The 25537-nt window shown below is 30.7% G+C and overlaps 1 protein-coding gene across 1 annotated transcript in view; it reads right to left on the bottom strand.

Moving 5' to 3' along the window:
* Window positions 1–25304, bottom strand: part of LOC127278297 (suppressor of lurcher protein 1) — a 291379-nt gene extending 266075 nt beyond the window's left edge. Inside the window, exon 1 of the mRNA XM_051299947.1 lies at window positions 24598–25304. Within this exon, the coding sequence (XP_051155904.1) occupies window positions 24598–24600 (3 nt within the window). The 5' untranslated portion in view covers window positions 24601–25304. The remainder of the gene's footprint in view (window positions 1–24597) is intronic.
* Between the last annotated feature and the right edge of the window lie 233 nt (window positions 25305–25537).

Genomic DNA, 25537 nt, shown 5'->3' with positions numbered 1-25537 from the left:
ATTTTTATATGACTTCCACACACTTTAATTTTCTTTTCAAACATAAAATTATAACATAAAATTTTATAACATTTAAATTTTGTATTACAATTTAAGGAAAATAACGATTAATGACAGTTTTTAATGTCATTTTGTGGTATTGATTCAAAGATTTCCAAACTTTTAAACATTTTGTCCGAATCAACTAGAATTCTACTACTTGCAGCACAAGTAGAATAATTTTAACAACATTGTCAGACAATCACTTTCTGCTACTACTGAAAGTGAGATTATTATTATTGCAATTGCTTAGTGCCAAAGTCTTAACGCGAAAGTTATCTAAAAAAATTTATAGGACACTTTTTGATTGGTCCAGCGGATGCTGAGCTACACTCAAAAATAATTTGGAAAAATTTTCAAAAAATTAAATTCGCTAGATAATCGTTTGGGAATACCGCCATAGTGATTAGAAGAAAGTTCTGAACAGAAAATGTATGGCGGACTTTTTGATTGGTCCAGCGGATGCTGAGCTGCACTCAAAAATAATTTTGAAAAATTTTCAAAAAATTAAATTCCCTAGATAATCGTTCCGGAATACTGTCATAGTGATAAGAAGAAAGTGCTGAACAAAAAATGTATGGCGCACTTTTTGATTGGTCCAGCGGATGCTGAGCTACACTCAGATAAATTTTTTAAAAAATTTTGAAAAATTAAATTTGCGAGATAATCGATCGGGAATACCGTCAAAGTCTTAACCCGGGAGTCTCGAACAAAAAATGTATAGCGCACATTTTGATTGGTCCAGCGGGTGCTGAGCTGCACTCAAAAATAATTTTGAAAAATTTTCAAAAAATTAAATTCCCTAGATAATCGTTCGGGAATACCGTCATAGTGATTAGAAGAAAGTTCTGAACAAAAAATGTATGGCGCACTTTTTGATTGGTCCAGCGGATGCTGAGCTACACCCAAAAAAAATTTTTTAAAAAATTTTGAAAAATTAAATTTGCGAGATAATTAATCAAAAATACCGCCAAAGTCTTAACCCGGGAGTCTCGAACAAAAAATGTATGGCGCACTTTTTGATTGGTCAAGCGGATGCTGAGCTACACTCAGATAAATTTTTTAAAAAATTTCGAAAAGATTAAATTTGCGAGATAATTAATCGGCAATACCGCCAAAGTCTTAACCCGGGAGTCTCGAACAAAAAATGTATGGCGCACTTTATGATTGGTCCAGCGGATGCTGAGCTACACTCAGATAAATTTTTTAAAAAATTTTGAAAAATTAAATTTGCGAGATAATTAATCGGGAATACCGCCAAAGTCTTAACCCGGGAGTCTCGAACAAAAAATGTATGGCGCACTTTTTGATTGGTCCAGCGGATGCTGAGCTACACCCAAAAAAATTTTTTAAAAAATTTTGAAAAATTAAATTTGCGAGATAATTAATCAAAAATACCGCCAAAGTCTTAACCCGGGAATCTCGAACAAAAAATGTGTGACGCACATTTTGATTGGTCCAGCGGATGCTGAGCTACACTCAAAAATAATTTGGAAAAATTTTCAAAAAATTAAATTCGCTAGATAATCGTTTGGGAATACCGCCATAGTGATTAGAAGAAAGTTCTAAACAAAAAATGTATGGTGCACTTTTTGATTGGTCCAGCGGATGCTGAGCTACACTAAAAATAATTTTCAAAAATTTTCGAAAAATTAAATTTTCGAGTTAACTTCTCCGGAATACCATAAATAAAATAGTCAAAAAGTTCCAAACAAAAAATGTATGGCGGACTTTTTGATTGGTCCAGCGGATGCTGAGATACACACATAAAATCGTGGAAAAATTTTCGGAAAAATAAATTCCCGAGATAATCGTTCGGGAATACCGCCAATAAAATAGGGAAAAAGTTTCGAACAAAAAATGTATGGCGCACTTTTTGATTGGTCCAGCGGATGCTGAGCTACACTCAGATAAATTTTTTAAAAAATTTCGAAAAGATTAAATTTGCGAGATAATTAATCGGCAATACCGCCAAAGTCTTAACCCGGGAGTCTCGAACAAAAAATTTATGGCGCACTTTTTGATTGGTCCAGCGGATGCTAAGCTACACTCACTAAAACTGGGAAAAAATTTTCGAAAAAAAAAATTTGCCAGATAATGACTCGGGAATAATGCCAAAGTCTTTAGCAAAAAGTAGCGAACAAAAAATGTATGGCGCACTTTTTGATTGGTCCAGCAGATGCTGAGCTACACTAGAAAACAAATTTGGAAAAATTTCCGAAAAATTAAATTCGCGAGATAATGTCTCTGGATTAATGCCAAAAAATTGAGCAAAAAGTCTCGAACAAAAAATGTATGGCGCACTTTTTGATTGGTCCAGCGGATGCTGAGCTACACTCAGATAAATTTTTTAAAAAATTTCGAAAAGATTAAATTTGCGAGATAATTAATCGGCAATACCGCCAAAGTCTTAACCCGGGAGTCTCGAACAAAAAATGTATGGCGCACTTTTTGATTGGTCCAGCGGATGCTGAGCTACACTCACTAAAACTGGGAAAAAAATTTCGAAAAAAAAAATTTGCCAGATAATGACTCGGGAATAATGTCAAAAAATTGAGCAAAAAGTCTCGAACAAAAAATGCATGGCGCACTTTTTGATTGGTCCAGCGGATGCTAAGCTACACTCACTAAAACTGGGAAAAAATTTTCGAAAAAAAAAATTTGACAGATAATGACTCGGGAATAATGCCAAAAAATTGAGCAAAAAGTCTCGAACAAAAAATGCATGGCGCACTTTTTGATTGGTCCAGCGGATGCTGAGCTACACCCAAATAAATTTTTTAAAAAATTTTGAAAAATTAAATTTGCGAGATAATTAATCAAAAATACCGCCAAAGTCTTAACCCGGGAATCTCGAACAAAAAATGTGTGACGCACATTTTGATTGGTCCAGCGGATGCTGAGCTACACTCAAAAATAATTTGGAAAAATTTTCAAAAAATTAAATTCGCTAGATAATCGTTTGGGAATACCGCCATAGTGATTAGAAGAAAGTTCTAAACAAAAAATGTATGGTGCACTTTTTGATTGGTCCAGCGGATGCTGAGCTACACTAAAAATAATTTTCAAAAATTTTCGAAAAATTAAATTTTCGAGTTAACTTCTCCGGAATACCATAAATAAAATAGTCAAAAAGTTCCAAACAAAAAATGTATGGCGGACTTTTTGATTGGTCCAGCGGATGCTGAGATACACACATAAAATCGTGGAAAAATTTTCGGAAAAATAAATTCCCGAGATAATCGTTCGGGAATACCGCCAATAAAATAGGGAAAAAGTTTCGAACAAAAAATGTATGGCGCACTTTTTGATTGGTCCAGCGGATGCTGAGCTACACTCAGATAAATTTTTTAAAAAATTTCGAAAAGATTAAATTTGCGAGATAATTAATCGGCAATACCGCCAAAGTCTTAACCCGGGAGTCTCGAACAAAAAATTTATGGCGCACTTTTTGATTGGTCCAGCGGATGCTGAGCTACACTAGAAAACAAATTTGGAAAAATTTCCGAAAAATTAAATTCGCGAGATAATGTCTCTGGATTAATGCCAAAAAATTGAGCAAAAAGTCTCGAACAAAAAATGTATGGGGCACTTTTTGATTGGTCCAGCGGATGCTGAGCTACACTCACTAAAACTGGGAAAAAAATTTTGAAAAAAAAAATTTGCCAGATAATGACTCGGGAATAATGTCAAAAAATTGAGCAAAAAGTCTCGAACAAAAAATGTATGGCGCACTTTTAGATTGGTCCAGCGAATGATGAGCTACACTCACTAAAACTGGGAAAAAAATTTCGAAAAAAAAAATTTGACAGATAATGACTCGGGAATAATGCCAAAAAATTGAGCAAAAAGTCTCGAACAAAAAATGCATGGCGCACTTTTTGATTGGTCCAGCGGATGCTAAGCTACACTCACTAAAACTGGGAAAAAATTTTCGAAAAAAAAAATTTGCCAGATAATGACTCGGGAATAATGCCAAAGTCTTTAGCAAAAAGTAGCGAACAAAAAATGTATGGCGCACTTTTTGATTGGTCCAGCAGATGCTGAGCTACACTAGAAAACAAATTTGGAAAAATTTCCGAAAAATTAAATTCGCGAGATAATGTCTCTGGATTAATGCCAAAAAATTGAGCAAAAAGTCTCGAACAAAAAATGCATGGCGCACTTTTTGATTGGTCCAGCGGATGCTAAGCTACACTCACTAAAACTGGGAAAAAATTTTCGAAAAAAAAAATTTGACAGATAATGACTCGGGAATAATGCCAAAAAATTGAGCAAAAAGTCTCGAACAAAAAATGCATGGCGCACTTTTTGATTGGTCCAGCGGATGCTAAGCTACACTCACTAAAACTGGGAAAAAATTTTCGAAAAAAAAAATTTGCCAGATAATGCCAAAGTCTTTAGCAAAAAGTAGCGAACAAAAAATGTATGGCGCACTTTTTGATTGGTCCAGCGGATGCTGACCTACACTCAGATAAATTTTTTAAAAAATTTTGAAAAATTAAAATTTGCGAGATAATTAATCGGCAATACCGCCAAAGTCTTAACCCGGGAGTCTCGAACAAAAAATGTATGGCGCACTTTTTGATTGGTCCAGCGGATGCTGAGCTACACTCACTAAAACTGGGAAAAAAATTTCGAAAAAAAAAATTTGCTAGATAATGACTCGGGAATAATGCCAAAGTCTTTAGCAAAAAGTAGCGAACAAAAAATGTATGGCGCACTTTTTGATTGGTCCAGCAGATGCTGAGCTACACTAGAAAACAAATTTGGAAAAATTTCCGAAAAATTAAATTCGCGAGATAATGTCTCTGGATTAATGCCAAAAAATTGAGCAAAAAGTCTCGAACAAAAAATGTATGGCGCACTTTTTGATTGGTCCAGCGGATGCTGAGCTACACTCACTAAAACTGGGAAAAAAATTTCGAAAAAAAAAATTTGCCAGATAATGACTCGGGAATAATGCCAAAGTCTTTAGCAAAAAGTAGCGAACAAAAAATGTATGGCGCACTTTTTGATTGGTCCAGCAGATGCTGAGCTACACTAGAAAACAAATTTGGAAAAATTTCCGAAAAATTAAATTCGCGAGATAATGTCTCTGGATTAATGCCAAAAAATTGAGCAAAAAGTCTCGAACAAAAAATGTATGGCGCACTTTTTGATTGGTCCAGCGGATGCTGAGCTACACTCACTAAAACTGGGAAAAAAATTTCGAAAAAAAAAATTTGCCAGATAATGACTCGGGAAGAATGCCAAAGTCTTTAGCAAAAAATAGCAAACAAAAAATGTATGGCGCACTTTTTGATTGGTCCAGCGAATGATGAGCTACACTAGAAAACAAATTTGGGAAAAATTTTGAAAAATTAAATTTGCGAGATAATCGTTCCGGAATACATCCAATAAAATAGGGAAAAAGTTCTGAACAAAAAATGTATGGCGCACTTTTTGATTGGTCCAGCGGATGCTGAGCTACACTCAGATAAATTTTTTAAAAAATTTTGAAAAATTAAAATTTGCGAGATAATTAATCGGCAATACCGCCAAAGTCTTAACCCGGGAGTCTTGAACAAAAAATGTATGGCGCACTTTTTGATTGGTCCAGCGGATGCTGAGCTACACTCAGATAAATTTTTTAAAAAATTTTGAAAAATTAAAATTTGCGAGATAATTAATCGGCAATACCGCCAAAGTCTTAACCCGGGAGTCTCGAACAAAAAATGTATGGCGCACTTTTTGATTGGTCCAGCGGATGCTGAGCTACACTCACTAAAACTGGGAAAAAAATTTCGAAAAAAAAAATTTGCTAGATAATGACTCGGGAATAATGCCAAAGTCTTTAGCAAAAAGTAGCGAACAAAAAATGTATGGCGCACTTTTTGATTGGTCCAGCAGATGCTGAGCTACACTAGAAAACAAATTTGGAAAAATTTCCGAAAAATTAAATTCGCTAGATAATGTCTCTGGATTAATGCCAAAAAATTGAGCAAAAAGTCTCGAACAAAAAATGTATGGGGCACTTTTTGATTGGTCCAGCGGATGCTGAGCTACACTCACTAAAACTGGGAAAAAAATTTCGAAAAAAAAAATTTGCCAGATAATGACTCGGGAATAATGTCAAAAAATTGAGCAAAAAGTCTCGAACAAAAAATGTATGGCGCACTTTTTGATTGGTCCAGCGGATGCTGAGCTACACTCAGATAAATTTTTTAAAAAATTTTGAAAAATTAAAATTTGCGAGATAATTAATCGGCAATACCGCCAAAGTCTTAACCCGGGAGTCTCGAACAAAAAATGTATGGCGCACTTTTTGATTGGTCCAGCGGATGCTGAGCTACACTAGAAAACAAATTTGGAAAAATTTCCGAAAAATTAAATTCGCGAGATAATGACTCGGGAATAATGCCAAAAAATTGAGCAAAAAGTCTCGAACAAAAAATGCATGGCGCACTTTTTGATTGGTCCAGCGGATGCTAAGCTACACTCACTAAAACTGGGAAAAAATTTTCGAAAAAAAAAATTTGCCAGATAATGCCAAAGTCTTTAGCAAAAAGTAGCGAACAAAAAATGTATGGCGCACTTTTTGATTGGTCCAGCGGATGCTGAGCTACACTCAGATAAATTTTTTAAAAAATTTTGAAAAATTAAAATTTGCGAGATAATTGATCGGGAATACCGCCAAAGTCTTAACCCGGGAGTCTCGAACAAAAAATGTATGGCGCACTTTTTGATTGGTCCAGCGGATGCTGAGCTACACTCAGATAAATTTTTTAAAAAATTTTGAAAAATTAAAATTTGCGAGATAATTAATCGGCAATACCGCCAAAGTCTTAACCCGGGAGTCTCGAACAAAAAATGTATGGCGCACTTTTTGATTGGTCCAGCGGATGCTGAGCTACACTCACTAAAACTGGGAAAAAAATTTCGAAAAAAAAAATTTGCTAGATAATGACTCGGGAATAATGCCAAAAAATTGAGCAAAAAGTCTCGAACAAAAAATGCATGGCGCACTTTTTGATTGGTCCAGCGGATGCTGAGCTACACTCACTAAAACTAGGAAAAAAATTTCGAAAAAAAAAATTTGCCAGATAATGACTCGGGAATAATGTCAAAAAATTGAGCAAAAAGTCTCGAACAAAAAATGTATGGCGCACTTTTAGATTGGTCCAGCGGATGCTGAGCTACACTCACTAAAACTGGGAAAAAAATTTCGAAAAAAAAAATTTGACAGATAATGACTCGGGAATAATGTCAAAAAATTGAGCAAAAAGTCTCGAACAAAAAATGTATGGCGCACTTTTAGATTGGTCCAGCGGATGCTGAGCTACACTCACTAAAACTGGGAAAAAAATTTCGAAAAAAAAAATTTGACAGATAATGACTCGGGAATAATGCCAAAAAATTGAGCAAAAAGTCTCGAACAAAAAATGCATGGCGCACTTTTTGATTGGTCCAGCGGATGCTAAGCTACACTCACTAAAACTGGGAAAAAATTTTCGAAAAAAAAAATTTGCCAGATAATGACTCGGGAATAATGCCAAAGTCTTTAGCAAAAAGTAGCGAACAAAAAATGTATGGCGCACTTTTTGATTGGTCCAGCAGATGCTGAGCTACACTAGAAAACAAATTTGGAAAAATTTCCGAAAAATTAAATTCGCGAGATAATGTCTCTGGATTAATGCCAAAAAATTGAGCAAAAAGTCTCGAACAAAAAATGTATGGCGCACTTTTTGATTGGTCCAGCGGATGCTGAGCTACACTCACTAAAACTGGGAAAAAAATTTCGAAAAAAAAAATTTGCCAGATAATGACTCGGGAAGAATGCCAAAGTCTTTAGCAAAAAATAGCGAACAAAAAATGTATGGCGCACTTTTTGATTGGTCCAGCGAATGATGAGCTACACTAGAAAACAAATTTGGGAAAAATTTTGAAAAATTAAATTTGCGAGATAATCGTTCCGGAATACATTGAATAAAATAGGGAAAAAGTTCTGAACAAAAAATGTATGGCGCACTTTTTGATTGGTCCAGCGGATGCTGAGCTACACTAGAAAACAAATTTGGAAAAATTTCCGAAAAATTAAATTCGCGAGATAATGTCTCTGGATTAATGCCAAAAAATTGAGCAAAAAGTCTCGAACAAAAAATGTATGGCGCACTTTTTGATTGGTCCAGCGGATGCTGAGCTACACTCACTAAAACTGGGAAAAAAATTTCGAAAAAAAAAATTTGCCAGATAATGACTCGGGAATAATGCCAAAGTCTTTAGCAAAAAGTAGCGAACAAAAAATGTATGGCGCACTTTTTGATTGGTCCAGCGAATGATGAGCTACACTAGAAAACAAATTTGGGAAAAATTTTGAAAAATTAAATTTGCGAGATAATCGTTCCGGAATACATCCAATAAAATAGGGAAAAAGTTCTGAACAAAAAATGTATGGCGCACTTTTTGATTGGTCCAGCGGATGCTGAGCTACACTCAGATAAATTTTTTAAAAAATTTTGAAAAATTAAAATTTGCGAGATAATTAATCGGCAATACCGCCAAAGTCTTAACCCGGGAGTCTCGAACAAAAAATGTATGGCGCACTTTTTGATTGGTCCAGCGGATGCTGAGCTACACTCAGATAAATTTTTTAAAAAATTTTGAAAAATTAAAATTTGCGAGATAATTAATCGGCAATACCGCCAAAGTCTTAACCCGGGAGTCTCGAACAAAAAATGTATGGCGCACTTTTTGATTGGTCCAGCGGATGCTGAGCTACACTCAGATAAAATTTTGAAAAAATTTTGAAAAATTAAAATTTGCGAGATAATGTAATCGGCAATACCGCCAAAGACTTAAGCCAGGAGTCTCGAACAAAAAATGTATGGCGCACTTTTTGATTGGTCCAGCGGATGCTGAGCTACACTCACTAAAACTGGGAAAAAAATTTCGAAAAAAAAAATTTGCTAGATAATGACTCGGGAATAATGCCAAAGTCTTTAGCAAAAAGTAGCGAACAAAAAATGTATGGCGCACTTTTTGATTGGTCCAGCAGATGCTGAGCTACACTAGAAAACAAATTTGGAAAAATTTCCGAAAAATTAAATTCGCGAGATAATGTCTCTGGATTAATGCCAAAAAATTGAGCAAAAAGTCTCGAACAAAAAATGTATGGCGCACTTTTTGATTGGTCCAGCGGATGCTGAGCTACACTCACTAAAACTGGGAAAAAAATTTCGAAAAAAAAAATTTGCCAGATAATGACTCGGGAATAATGCCAAAGTCTTTAGCAAAAAGTAGCGAACAAAAAATGTATGGCGCACTTTTTGATTGGTCCAGCGAATGATGAGCTACACTAGAAAACAAATTTGGGAAAAATTTTGAAAAATTAAATTTGCGAGATAATCGTTCCGGAATACATCCAATAAAATAGGGAAAAAGTTCTGAAGAAAAAATGTATGGCGCACTTTTTGATTGGTCCAGCGGATGCTGAGCTACACTAGAAAACAAATTTGGAAAAATTTCCGAAAAATTAAATTCGCTAGATAATGTCTCTGGATTAATGCCAAAAAATTGAGCAAAAAGTCTCGAACAAAAAATGTATGGGGCACTTTTTGATTGGTCCAGCGGATGCTGAGCTACACTCACTAAAACTGGGAAAAAAATTTCGAAAAAAAAAATTTGCCAGATAATGACTCGGGAATAATGTCAAAAAATTGAGCAAAAAGTCTCGAACAAAAAATGTATGGCGCACTTTTAGATTGGTCCAGCGGATGCTGAGCTACACTCACTAAAACTGGGAAAAAAATTTCGAAAAAAAAAATTTGACAGATAATGACTCGGGAATAATGCCAAAAAATTGAGCAAAAAGTCTCGAACAAAAAATGCATGGCGCACTTTTTGATTGGTCCAGCGGATGCTGAGCTACACTCACTAAAACTGGGAAAAAATTTTCGAATAAAAAAATTTGCCAGATAATGACTCGGGAATAATGCCAAAGACTTGAGCAAAAAGTCGCGAACAAAAAATGTATGGCGCACTTTTTGATTGGTCCAGCAGATGCTGAGCTACACTCACGAAAACAAATTGGGAAAAAATTTCCGAAAAATAAAATTCGCGAGATAATGACTCTGGAATAATGCCAAAAAATTGAGCAAAAAGTCTCGAACAAAAAATGTATGGCGCACTTTTTGATTGGTCCAGCGGATGCTGAGCTACACTCACTAAAACTGGGAAAAAAATTTCGAAAAAAAAAATTTGCCAGATAATGACTCGGGAATAATGCCAAAGTCTTTAGCAAAAAGTAGCGAACAAAAAATGTATGGCGCACTTTTTGATTGGTCCAGCGAGATGCTGAGCTACACTAGAAAACAAATTTGGAAAAATTTCCGAAAAATTAAATTCGCGAGATAATGTCTCTGGATTAATGCCAAAAAATTGAGCAAAAAGTCTCGAACAAAAAATGTATGGCGCACTTTTTGATTGGTCCAGCGGATGCTGAGCTACACTCACTAAAACTGGGAAAAAAATTTCGAAAAAAAAAATTTGCCAGATAATGACTCGGGAAGAATGCCAAAGTCTTTAGCAAAAAATAGCGAACAAAAAATGTATGGCGCACTTTTTGATTGGTCCAGCGGATGCTGAGCTACACTAGAAAACAAATTTGGAAAAATTTCCGAAAAATTAAATTCGCGAGATAATGTCTCTGGATTAATGCCAAAAAATTGAGCAAAAAGTCTCGAACAAAAAATGTATGGCGCACTTTTTGATTGGTCCAGCGGATGCTGAGCTACACTCACTAAAACTGGGAAAAAAATTTCGAAAAAAAAAATTTGCCAGATAATGACTCGGGAATAATGCCAAAGTCTTTAGCAAAAAGTAGCGAACAAAAAATGTATGGCGCACTTTTTGATTGGTCCAGCGAATGATAAGCTACACTAGAAAACAAATTTGGGAAAAATTTTGAAAAATTAAATTTGCGAGATAATCGTTCCGGAATACATCCAATAAAATAGGGAAAAAGTTCTGAACAAAAAATGTATGGCGCACTTTTTGATTGGTCCAGCGGATGCTGAGCTACACTAGAAAACAAATTTGGAAAAATTTCCGAAAAATTAAATTCGCGAGATAATGTCTCTGGATTAATGCCAAAAAATTGAGCAAAAAGTCTCGAACAAAAAATGTATGGGGCACTTTTTGATTGGTCCAGCGGATGCTGAGCTACACTCACTAAAACTGGGAAAAAAATTTCGAAAAAAAAAATTTGCCAGATAATGACTCGGGAATAATGTCAAAAAATTGAGCAAAAAGTCTCGAACAAAAAATGTATGGCGCACTTTTAGATTGGTCCAGCGGATGCTGAGCTACACTCACTAAAACTGGGAAAAAAATTTCGAAAAAAAAAATTTGACAGATAATGACTCGGGAATAATGCCAAAAAATGGAGCAAAAAGTCTCGAACAAAAAATGCATGGCGCACTTTTTGATTGGTCCAGCGGATGCTATGCTACACTCACTAAAACTGGGAAAAAATTTTCGAAAAAAAAAATTTGCCAGATAATGACTCGGGAATAATGCCAAAGTCTTTAGCAAAAAGTAGCGAACAAAAAATGTATGGCGCACTTTTTGATTGGTCCAGCAGATGCTGAGCTACACTAGAAAACAAATTTGGAAAAATTTCCGAAAAATTAAATTCGCGAGATAATGTCTCTGGATTAATGCCAAAAAATTGAGCAAAAAGTCTCGAACAAAAAATGTATGGCGCACTTTTTGATTGGTCCAGCGGATGCTGAGCTACACTCACTAAAACTGGGAAAAAAATTTCGAAAAAAAAAATTTGCCAGATAATGACTCGGGAATAATGCCAAAGTCTTTAGCAAAAAGTAGCGAACAAAAAATGTATGGCGCACTTTTTGATTGGTCCAGCGAATGATGAGCTACACTAGAAAACAAATTTGGGAAAAATTTTGAAAAATTAAATTTGCGAGATAATCGTTCCGGAATACATCCAATAAAATAGGGAAAAAGTTTCGAACAAAAAATGTATGGCGCACTTTTTGATTGGTCCAGCGGATGCTGAGCTACACCAGAAAACAAATTTGGAAAAATTTCCGAAAAATTAAATTCGCTAGATACTCGTTCCGGAATACATCCAATAAAATAGGGAAAAAATTTCGAACAAAAAATGTATGGCGCACTTTTTGATTGGTCCAGCGGATGCTGAGCTACAATCAAATAAATTTCCGAAAAATTAAATTTTCGAGATAACTTCTCCGGAATACCATAAATAAAATAGTCAAAAATTTCCGAACAAAAAATGTATGGCGGACTTTTTGATTGGTCCAGCGGATGCTGAGCTACACTCAAAAATAATTTGGAAAAATTTTCAAAAAATTAAATTCGCTAGATAATCGTTCGGGAATGCCGCCATAGTGATTAGAAGAAAGTTCTGAACAAAAAATGTATGGCGCACTTTTTGATTGGTCCAGCGGATGCTGAGCTACACTCAAAAATAATTTTGAAAAATTTTCAAAAAATTAAATTCGCTAGATAATCGTTTGGGAATACCGCCACAGTGATTAGAAGAAAGTTCTGAACAAAAAATGTATGGCGCACTTTTTGATTGGTCCAGCGGATGCTGAGCTACACTCAAATCAATTTCGGAAAAAATTTTGAAAAATTAAATTTTTGAGATAATCATTCGGGAATGCCACCAATAATATAAGGAAAAAGTTTTGAACAAAAAATGTATGCGGCATTTTTTGATGGGTCCAGCGGATGCTGCACTAGGCAAAATAATTTTTTTTTTTTGAAAATTACGATTTAATTACTTCAGGCCTGAATGAGAAACATATAATAAGAAAATTGACGTTATTTTAAAGAAAAATATTATTTTTCTTTGCTTACAAATTTATCAAAAAAAATTTAAAGAAATTCTGATGATTTTGAAATGAACTTCACATATCCTGCATCTTGCTATTTCACAGCTGTCGTCATGCGGTATAATCTCAGCTGAACAGTTGAGAGCAACATTCGAATCTGCGATTCAAATTGGTATACAGTCTCTGTATATATTGTACAAAGTAGGATAACTGTACACAATATATACAGTGAAATAACCCATTTAACTTGTCTCATGCTTTAATGAAAATATGAATTTTTTAATTCTATCATATATGAGTTTCTACACATTAAAACGAACGAAACTTTTCTTTTTGGAATATAGAAAATAATGCAAAATATATAATATATGAGAGCGTTGAAAATTTATTTAATAATCAAAATAATAATTGTGGTATGTAAGGTATGAAATTTCATACAATCAGCAGAACCGAGTCAGCTTTATACCACAGCTCGTAAAATCGTTGGTATATAATATAGTGAGCAGAAGAACCTATTGGACCGCAGTAATTTATGGCATCCCTTTTATTTCACCCCCTCTTTTGTGTAGATATATATAAAACGTTCGTTGACCATACGGATTTAGTGGTTCACAATATTAATGAGATCAAATTATTTTTCACTCAATTAAAATCACACCGCGAAAAATAAGTGGACAATAGAGGGGCAAAAATGATGATTATAAGTAGAAGAAATTTTTTTTTTAAATATGTATAAAATGTATAAAATTGAAAAAGAAAAAATATATAAATTTTGATGTATTATAAATTTCAATATTTGTAAGTATTGTACATTTTAATATTTGTAAATATTACAATATTTTAATATATTTTTACATGAATATTTTTTTTATACTGACATTATTATTTCAAAAATTCAGAATATCACGAATGTGCAAAACAATTCATTCATTTTCATCTCTTTTCTGTTAATTAAAGAAATATCAGAATACTGTGAATTAGATACGCTAGTACAAGTAGAATGAATTTTTTTTTGTTTCAACAAAAAAAAAAATAGAAACGTTCTCAGGCTTGTAGAATCTAGGTGGACAAATAAAAAAGAGAATTTCGTGCAAATTCCACAAAAGTCGTCAATTTGAAGTTACATAATTATTTTCAGCTTTTTCTCTTGTTCGAGAGTAAAAAGGTTCTGTATATTTTAACTTCGCTATTTTTTTCCAGTCATATGCTAATATTATTTTCTATTTAATTATACTAATTTAATTATATTAATAATAATAATTTAATTGTGTAATATTTCAATTAATTAATAAAAAATTATTAATAATAATAAATATTGGACTCTAATAATACGGGTCAAGATAAATTTAATTTAGATTTAGACCCGTTTTTTGATATTCACAAAAAGATTGTCCGATAATAACAATAATAGTAACACCGACTGATTTCTATTTTTAAAGAAAAGAAACTTTGAATTACGTTGGTCGCGTTGCATTGTCAATAAATTCGACAGTATTGTTCGCAAGAGAGAAAAATGAAAAATAAAAGAAAATGCAATGTCGTCTGAACAGGAGACGTTAAATATTAACAAGAAATTTTGACAAATGTTGAAAATAATAGAAATATGATTTTATTATCAAAAAAAAAAAGAAAAATGACGACAACCAACTTTTGGTATTTGTTTTGTTACACGAAGAAAATTATTCTATCACTCGAAAATTTAAATTATAATAACTAATTAAAACTTAAATTGCGTTTAAAAACTATACGAGTTTCTCAAAAACATTCAAGAGAACTTTTGTAACGAATGCTGCTACAACTCTCCAATTTGATGAGAATCCTCAGTGTCGACACTTCCAGCAAAATTCAAGAAGACTCAAAACATGTTTCAGTAATTTCAACACGAACAGGGAAAACAAGGAAGTAACATTATAAACTCTCTCTCTCCTTTGCTCTCTCTCTCTCATTTGTGAGGAGAAAAAATCCGCCGAGAGTTGAAAATTACTCATGTTAAATATTAAAAAAAAAAAACCACCTACATTTCTAATTTCCTAGTAATTTATTATTTTCACTGTTCAAATAGAAGAATGAACAAATAATAAATTTGAAAAAATTCGAATTTACGTTTTTTCTTTTTTTTTGATAAGAAAGACCAGTGAAATGGCATGTGATGTAAAGAATTGCTTTGCTGTTGAGTGCTCTCTCTGCATCAGTTTTGTGTGTGTGCGAGGTCACAATGGAGGGGCATCTTCAATTCGAGGATGAGTGATTTTACGACGAGGTGTGAAACCGAATGGACGTGCGACTCATAGACCCGAGAAAAATCTGACGTGAAAGAAGAGAGAGAAAAAAATAGGGCAACGCGACTTCAAACAGAAAAAAAGAGAACATATTTTGTCAAGTACAACAGATATATTTTTTTTTTGCCTTTCTAGTATTTAATAAATCACGCACTCATTTTAATTAAACTAATCCTGAATTAAAAAACCCGTATTAAATAAATAAATTATTAAATAAAGTATTAAAGTATTAAATAATTAAATAAATTATTAACTAAATCATTAAATAAATAAACGTACTGGCACATACTGCGAGTATGTAAAATTTATTTTCGAAATTGGAAAAAGGGAGATACATTTATTTTACTCAATTCACAATGTTTCCATATATAAATTCTGTTTGCTGGGATTCTATTATATAGACATGAGAAAACTATGTTTCTCGTGTCGACTTCTAACGATATTATTTATGTAAAGTGACCCCGTTATCGCATAAACTATATATGAGAGACCAACACACAAGTTCAACTTTACGATATGTGCGCGCAAAAGCGACAAAAACCGAGGGCTTATATAACTATTACGTGGGCAAAACAATCGATTTTAAATCAATAAATGACAGTTTCATTATTTATGAAATTATCAATGAAAGAAAATAAAAAGGTCAAATATTATTCGCATTGACAATATAGTTGGAATTCAATTTTTTATACATTTATCCTCCACATACAATTTCTATACATTAGATTCAATGGGGAAAAAAATATTAAATCAATGGAAACTTATAAATAAAATTTCCTCTTTTGTATTTACTTTTACGCTTTAATTTAAAGCGTAAATAATTTTTTCGTAAAAAAAATATTTTAAATTATTGTTGTCGCCGTAAGAAACAACTAATAATATTATTTTTATGAGTTGGTTACTCAACTGAGAACAAACTATACTTTATTTATTTAACAAGCAAAGTACAAAAACTTGGAGATAATCAATCCTTCCAAAGCTTCACTGAGTCTTTTTGGAAGACAATTTACTAACCGTGCTATCACTTTGAGCAACGACTAATTAATCTGACCACACCTACTTATGCATTAGTTTTAAAGGACTGTGCAATAGTCCCCACTCTTTACAATACACACTCATACTTCATACTGTCGACATTATATGTAAAAAAAATTATATAGAATTTATAAAAAAAAGTTTCTCTAACCTTAGGCTGTAGACGATGTATTTGGGACGATAAGATCTGCCGGAAACACACACACGCGGTTTAAAAAATTTCGTACACTCCCGAAACGACGTTTTTAAATTACAAAATACTTTTTTTGAAAATAAAAAATTAAGCGATCGCGGTTTTAAAGAATTTCGAACACTCCCGGTGGAAAAAAAGGTTTACTAAAAATGATACAAAATAAAAAGTTTAACACTTTTTACTCATTGCAATGTAAAATAAAATAAATTTATTTTATATAAATTACAAAATTTACACACCCGTTGACCACGTTTAAACAGGTCAAGACACGAATTGTAACTGATTTAATTAGCTTAGAAATTTTCCTATCATATTGTTTATGACCTTTGGCTTGAGGGATCCTTTGTACTTCAATGTAAACATACAGCTCATGATGCAGGTATAAATTTCAGAATAATACATTTTAAATATTTCAAAATTATAATTTTTAATATTTTCCTTATAAATTATATTATTATATCTAATTATACAAGGTGATTTTTATGTTGCGGACCCCATAAAAAAATTTTTTATTCTCATTTTTTTTCGTTTTTTAAACAAATATAATGGAATTTAAAAAAAATTAGAGGGTCCTGAACATAAAAATCACCGTGTATAATTATAAATTATATTTTGTTATAATATTAATTATTTATTATTATATTATAATATTATATCTTATATATCTTATATTATATATAATGTAGAATGTAATATATATATAGAAAATTTCAATATTATTTACAATAATAATTGCCTTTATACCTGCCTCCCAAGCTGTATATTTACACTAACAAAAGGAACCTTCAGCCGAAGGTCATAAACAATGTGATTAGAAAATCCGAGGGAAAATCCCAATAATAATATACGTATACAATTAAATCAGTTTCAATTCATGTCTTGACCTGTTTAAACGTGAATAACGCGAATATAAATTTCGTAAATTTAAAAATAAAGTCACTGTTAAAATACTTCTTTTATTTCTTTTTTTTAAAAATATTTTCACATGTTCGTCATTACTTTTAATTCGCGAATAAAAAAATTTTAATATTATTAAAAAAAAGTTTTTTTTCTCTCATTTTCATAAATTTTTTTCTTCTTCCGGGAGTGTTCGAAATTCTTTAAAATCGCGATCGATTAATAATCTTTAGAAAAAAGTTTTTTTCTTTATTTTTAATTTAAAAACGTCGGAAGTGTTCGAAATTTTTTAAATCGCGTGTGTTTCCCGAAGATCTTCATCCGAATTATGACACATCGATTGGAGATAAAGGTTAGAGATTTTTTTTTTATAAATAATAATTACATGCAAATGTGTTTTTTTTTTTTACTAAACAATTTATAAATAGATTAATATTTTAAAAATCGTTTATTATATTTTGAGAATTTTTTCCACCCTGTTATTATTATTTATCTACTTATTTATTAGAGAAATAATAAAAGTAGATTATAACATTAAAATTATAACGTAAAAAAGTAAAATATTGAAAGAATCTAAATTTGATCCATAAATTAAAAGAATATTAGACTTGAAAAGTCAAATTATTTCTTTATACAAAAACTGCATGATCGAAAAAAAATATAATTTCATTCCTAATTATTTTTCCAAAGGGTTTTTCTCTAGTTCAATTAAAAAATCTTAACTTTCAATGAGTGGAAACTTTTTTTGTTTCAATAATTAAACTCGTATGAATTATTTAAAATTCCATTTTTTTTTGTTCTTTCGTCAGTAAATTAGCTTTGATTAGCAAAACATTGCAATTTTGTAAATTAATAGAGAAATATTTCATCATTCAGAGCTTTTAAAGTACTTTTGCGACGACCACTTTGAAATAGTTGCCGAGTATTTGATAAAATTAATTAGCATGTGATATCGCAAAATATAATCAGCATTTTGAATAAATGATGAATATTTTTTTTTTTATAAAAGAGAAGTTGCACGCGAACCGAGTTTATATAATGACAAACGTGCAATATCGTGCAATGCATTATTTACCACGCACTGTACTTTCTTTTTGTGAGCAAAAAAAAAGAGGGGAATTATGGGTAAGAGATCACGGAAACGTCACACAGACCAAACAAAGAAAATTGCTATAGGCGAATCGGAGGAAATTTCAATTTCCTTCTTCTAAACCAGCAACTTCCGGTTTGAGAAAAGTCTACCTTAAATAGAATCATCACAAATTCCGCAATTTCTCTCTCTCTCATTTTTTTTCTTACCCCAGATTCTTTTTCTTTTTTTGCTCTTTTATCTCTCTGGTAATGAACCTTTCGGTTGTAAATTCCATTCAATTTGTATAATACTGGAAAAAAGTGTTTCCAAATATATTAAAGGTTAATTAAATTCTACATAAGAAACACACTTTTTCATAGAATTGTGGCTATATACCTTTTTCAGAGAAATAATTTTCCACTTATTTTTTATTTTGTCGCGCATACAATTTTTTGTTTCTTGGAATATTTTTCCAATGTAAATAAAGAGTTGTAACACCCTTCATTTTAAAGTAGAAATATATTGATTGGAGTGAACGCAAGCGGCAAATAGAGAAAAATATATATATTCTCAAGAAAACTTTTACGTTAAGGTTCACAAAAACGGGGGTTTTTTGAATTTTTCTCCCTTAAGTAAGAAATTCAGTTTGAAAACTACGACTAACTTGAAATCTCGCGCTTCTTATTTTATAGAATAGATATCCTAAGTTGTGGCCTTTAGATTTCCATTTCAATATAAAGGAATAAAAATACATTTTCTTATTTCAATTATCCATTCGAATTGGATTTTTTCCCATTAATTATTTTTCTCTTTTTTTTATATTATTATTCCTGGTATTGGATATTTTTCAAAAACGAAAAAAAAATAAATAAATAAAAATATTTGTGAAAGACAATAATTTTGATAATATTAAAGCTTAAATAAGTTTGTATATCACGAGGACAATTCAATATGTGGAGTTTAGTAACTAAGTAAAGGAGATAACTATATTAATTTTGCGACATATGTCGATGCACGTTAGTTGTGCAAATTGGAGCTTTACAATCGCAATAACGCCACCGCTAATCGTTTAGCAAGCTTAGGTTGGCTCGACGAACTTGGTAGCAGAGACCTGTTAAGTATATGCATTGCATTATAAGTGTGTGCATATCTACTTTATGTATATATATATATACACATACATATACATATGTAAACTCAACTCATTCGCTCAATCGACGTTAAATGTGTAATCGTGATTTTCCTTATCTTATAATTCTAATTACGATTTCTGCTCGTTACTCCAACTCGTTAATCCCAAAATATATGCCTCACGAAATACGATAGTGGTCTCTCTGTATTTCTCTCGTTTACTCACTCTCTCTCTCTCCCTCTCTCTTTAATGTCGTTGAAGTATTACATTTGCAAATATAAACACTGACGATTTAATTTCATTTATAAATTTAACTTATTATTCTACCTTTCCAAAACCCCTTGCACTTTCAAAGTAAAATAACATGTAAATATTTATTTTAACTCTTTGCCACTTGATGGAAATTTAAGAGTGCTACTTTGAATTTCTTTTTTTTTTTTTTTTTTTGGAAAAAAATTTTTTATTTCAGTTCGCAGTAAAATTTTGAGAACATTTTAGCAAAAAAAAATAATGTTTATTATTTTCTTTTGAGAAAAAGTTAATTAATTAAGAAAAATTAACTGAAGGTTTTGAAATTTCAGTTTTTGAAAATAGTGAAAAAAATTGTTTTTTTATAACTGAATTTTTATGGACAAGTAGAATAAGTAAATTATGATTACATATACGCGAAAGCTAATTTATAAGTAGAACAAGTAAATTATGGTCAGACACAAGCACAATAATTTTATAAGTAGAATAAGTAAATTATAGTCATACATAAGCAGAATAATTTTATAAGTAGAAATAAATATAAATAAAAATATAAGTGGAACAAGTAAATTATGGTCAGACATAAACATAAACAAAAAATTAAAGTGGAACAAGTAAATTATAGTCAGGAAGAATAATTTTAAAAGTAAAATAAGTAAATTATGGTCAGACACAAACATAATAATTTTATAAGTAGAATAATTAAATTATAGTCAGACATAAGAAAAGAATTTCATAAGTAATTTTTTTCTTTTTTTTCAAAATCAATATTGAAAAAACTTTTTTATTTATTTTATTACTAAAAACAACAAGAAAATAACACAAGAGAATTGTTTCATGTTCTATTTTATTGATACACTGACATAAATCCACTTATTTAGTTTTCAAGTGAAGTAAAAAGACTTTGGTCAGACGGGAAATAGTTTCTTCTTTACAATTAATATGTTGTCTAGTAGAACAAGCCATTTAAAGTCAGGCACGTTTTATTTTGTCAAAAGAAAAATCTTCTATTTTATATATTTACAAATAAAAAGTAAAAAAATAAAGTTAATTTTTTTTAATTAAATAAATTTTTAGCCAGACTTTTACTACTCGTTCAAAAATACACAAGTTTTGTCTGACTGAAACTGACTTTTACTACTTACTGTCTGCCAATTGTAAGATGGATTAAAAAAATATTATCTTATACAAAAACTGTCTTTTACTACTGATGTGAAAATCGAGATTTTTCACTAACTTTTAAAAAATATGCTTACAATGCTTTTAGAAAAAAAAAATTGAAAAAATGTGTAAAAAAGACATATCTTTAGTAAGTATATAAAATTGGTAGTAGCTCGACTGGAAGCCCCTCGAGGCACTTTTTTTTTAATTAGTGAAGTGGATTTTGAGATGAGCAGGACAAATGGCGATCCACAGTCATTGAGCACGAACTTGGCTGACTGCACGTATATATATATATATGAACTCCTGCATCCACTTAAGTATGTAGATTGTGCTCAGCACATGTGCAATTAATAGCTGATGTTCTCATACTCGCACCACACATTCAATACACATATACATGTATATATTGAACAGAGACTAAGTTACAATTGAGAATTGTCGTTTGGCTAACATGGCTACATGAACTATAAAAAGTTAATTGAAATCACGCTGTCGAGATCCCTTGTCGAATTCGCAAAATACACGCTCCATTGCCTTCAGGGCTTGTTGTAAAGTTTCTACCACCACCCCCTCCCCACCTTTCTAAATTTACGAAGAGCTATACTGAACCTTCGACAAGTTGCTTTCCCTGCGCGCGAGTATTAACAACTTCCGAATATAAATGCAATTAACAATCCAAACATTTCAAACTGACACTTTAGAGTTCAGAAGCTCAAATATTATTATATTTAATTGTTATCTCGAAATGGTAAATTACAAAATGTAACTGTATATAAAAGACAATTTAAAAAGCAATTTCAGTTTTCATTTAAATATATATTTTTTTTTTATTATAAACTCCACATTTGTTGAAAACAATTCACCCAACTTTGTTAATTAAATTTAAAATAATAAAACAATAAATTTTTTAATATTTTATGTATTTAAAAAAAAAAGATTTTAATTACTTTTTGTTTATCGGTTAAAAAAATTTGCATATGCTTTATGCACTATTGAATTTTGAGAAAACGAGATAAGCAACGAGACTTTATTCTATATACATGTGGTTAATCTGTTTTGAACAAATGTGAAGTGTGATGCGTGAACTCTCGAGCGTGAATTTCAATTCACAGACTGAACAACTGACTATATATATATGTGTGTGTACCATGCAGCATCTCAGGCTGTATACTGACTTGTTTTGAAGATGGGGTTTCTAATCTGAGTTGAAAATGTACAAACACACATGTGGCAAGAGAAGTGCTCCCTTGATACAAGTTCCAGTAGAACTGGAAACAGTAATCCGACAAACGCAATAATGTTCTGAGTAACATGCACCATAATTCACGGATACATGTCCTCTTATAACTCGTTTTTTTCTGAGAAAAAAAAATTATCTGTAAAATCATCTGAATTTTTCATATACACTTAATTTTTTGCCAAACTTAATAAATTTTTTTCCAAAAATATATTTTTTTTCCAAAAAATAAATTTTTCTCCAAACATATAATTTGTGCTGAACAAAATTTTGTTAGTATAAAAAAAATTTATTTCAAACAATAATATAAATATAGTTGATGAAAAATATTTTTAAAGAAAAAAATTTCCACTAAATATTTTGTGTTAAAAAAAGAAATTTAAAGAATAATTTTTTTTTGTTTAATAAATTTTTAAATAACTTTTCACAAAAAGCAAATTTGTGTGTATAGTATGTATATAGTGCATAGAATGTTAGTTTCAAATAAACAGAAGTTTCATTTAAACGGTCTGACACTCCACTCTCTGAACTCTCGTTTAATTAAAAGCCTGGGTACCCTAATTTTCCTAGTATAGAAAAAAAAACTAATGAACAAACAACTATAAAAATGGAAAAAAATGCACAACAGTTCCGCCTGACTAAAACTTATTTTAACTACTGATGTAAAAATAAAAAAGAATTTGGAATGATTTGTCTAACTTATTCTGTATTAGAAGAAAACGTTCTGTCCGACTAAAACGGTTTTTTACTACTTATATTACTAATATTATTTAGGTAGAAAACAAAGAAAATCGCAGCGTAAAAAATCGTCTAACTAAAACTGACTTTTACTACTTGTATATAAAAATTACATATTATGTCTGATTAAAAGTTGACTTGTTCTACTTATATCAAAATTTAAGAGAAAATAAAAAAGAGAAATAAAAATTAGTCAATAATTTAAAAAAAAGAAAATAATTTTCGAAATATAATAATAATAATTATGAAAAATTAATTTTTGTATTAATTAAAATGTCACAATACAAATATTATGTTTATTAAATATTATGTTTATTAAATATTATGTTTATTAAATAATAGTGTAAACAAAGAGTTATTTATATTTTTTGGGGGAGGATGTAAATATATAAATTTGGTAGAAATAAAGTTTTATGGCTAGTTTATTCGAAAATGGAAGAAACACAAACAAAAAGCACATCATGAGACTAACTTTTGAACAGAGACTATTTGCTCGCTTTAAATTCTATTTGCATTCTCAGCTGAGGGAAATTATCTACAAAACTCTTCCAGCAATGAAGTATGAAATTTTGAAATGGTTTTAAAAACATTGTTGTATAAGTGGCTTAAATTTATTTTTATACTCGAATTTCATTTTGAAATGGATTTTATAGGTAAAAAAAATAATTTTTACTGAAAGAGGCATATTAAATTAGAAAAAGATTTTCTTATTTTTATTATATATCCTTTTTGTCTGTCTGACTAAAAACTGATTTTTACTACTTTTTAAAATTTCAGAGTTGCTGTCTGACTGAAAATAACTGCTACTACTTCTACTGCACGAATTTAGTAAGTCTTTACTACTTTTTTAATTTAAAACTTGCTTCTGCCACTTATACTAAAATAACAAGAATTTGTAAAAGTCTTGACTAAATCAGACTTTTACTACTTACGCAAAAATTAATTTTTTGTTTGTCTGACTGAATATGCCTTTTACTACTTTCATGGAGTAAATAAGAATTTAAATCGTTTTGTCCGACTCAAACATTATATTACTACTAGTATTAAATTTTTAAAACTTCTGACTGAACACTGACTTTTACTACTTATACTCTACAGTTACATACAATTTCGAAAAGTTTGATTGAAAACTGACATTAACTACTTTTTTCATAATATTCCGTCTGAATGAAACTGGTATTTTCTACTCTTACCGAATTGAAAAAAATTTGATTGGGCAATTTTATAATTTATTACAATTTAATTAAATTTGATCAAATTTATTAAAAATTAATTTTTATTTTTAAAAAATTGTATAAATTAAATAAATTTATAATAAATTGATTAGTTATTTACAGATTAAAAATAGATCAAGTGAAAATAATAAAAATGTACAATTAAATCGTTTACAGAAACAAATGGTAATTTCGGTGATTTCAATTTATGTCTATTGTGACACTAACGAATTTAAAACAACAGCAATTGCGCATCGTATGTCACGAGAGGATGTGTCGCATCTGAATTAATTTCCCTATCGTTTAATAGATACGCTTAATCTAATGCAGAGAAGAGTGATGGGCAATAGTAGTATTAGTAATAGTATAGAGTTTATATATATATACAAGACCGAAATATAGCCAAGATGCGAAACCATTTAAGGCCAAAACGTGCCAAACGCGTGCCACTTAATTCGTTAATTTATAGCGTGCGCTTGACTCACCATTACGTTGAGGATGCAACCTCCCTCATGCTTCTACTTCCGATACCAGTACCCCACATCCGGTTGAGGTTTTCACCCAAACAATAACCGGAAACATCAAAACTTCTCCTTTTTTCAAAACAGTTCTTTTTTAAAAATAAAAAAAAAATTCACACTTATATTTTTTTTTCCAAGAAGTGTGTCAATTCACAAAATAATTTGACATCGCACAAAAACTATAAACACTGGAAATAATTGTCAAACATCTTGATTAATGTCGCATAAGTTTTGAAATTCACTTTTACTTTTTATTTGCACTTTTTACATAATTGATAATTTCTTTTTAATCATTACATTCTTATTGCAAAAAAAAAAGTCCATTTAATTTTTTAAAAAATAAAATTTCTTTTATTTTCAATTTCTTCTGTAAAATATGTTTTTTGTGTCATTAAATTCATTCAGAGAATGAACGATGGAAAATTAATTAGATGGAAGTCAATGAGAGTATACGTGAAAACACATCATATCGCGTCTCTCTATTATTGATTACTCACGAATTATTCCAAAAAAAAAAAAAAAAACAAAAATCAATAATGATGATAATTATTCGCTGAAATTAATTACCCTTGAAAATTGGTACTTTCTCTATATAGAGTTGATAAATTCAATCATTATTTGAAATGACTTTTTAATAATTATTATTATCATTTGTTGTAATTATTTTTCATTATATATTTTATTACTATATTTTTATTCAATTTTTTATTGATATTTATTATTAAGTATTTTATTACTATTTAATAAATATTTTATTACTATTTATTATTAATATTTAATTACTATTTATTATTATTCTTTTATTACAGTTCATTATTATTAAATATTTTATTACCAATTTATTATCATTGTTTTGAAAAGTTTCGATTAAATTTTATTGTCATTATTTTTAGAAACTTTCAAT

This window comes from Leptopilina boulardi, unplaced genomic scaffold, assembly GCF_019393585.1.
Source record: "Leptopilina boulardi isolate dan_hultmark-lab unplaced genomic scaffold, ZJU_Lbou_2.1 LbouV2_112, whole genome shotgun sequence".
Classification (NCBI taxonomy): domain Eukaryota; kingdom Metazoa; phylum Arthropoda; class Insecta; order Hymenoptera; family Figitidae; genus Leptopilina; species Leptopilina boulardi.
The sequence above is the reverse complement of the archived record's forward strand: the minus strand, read 5'-3'. Positions and strand labels throughout refer to the sequence as shown.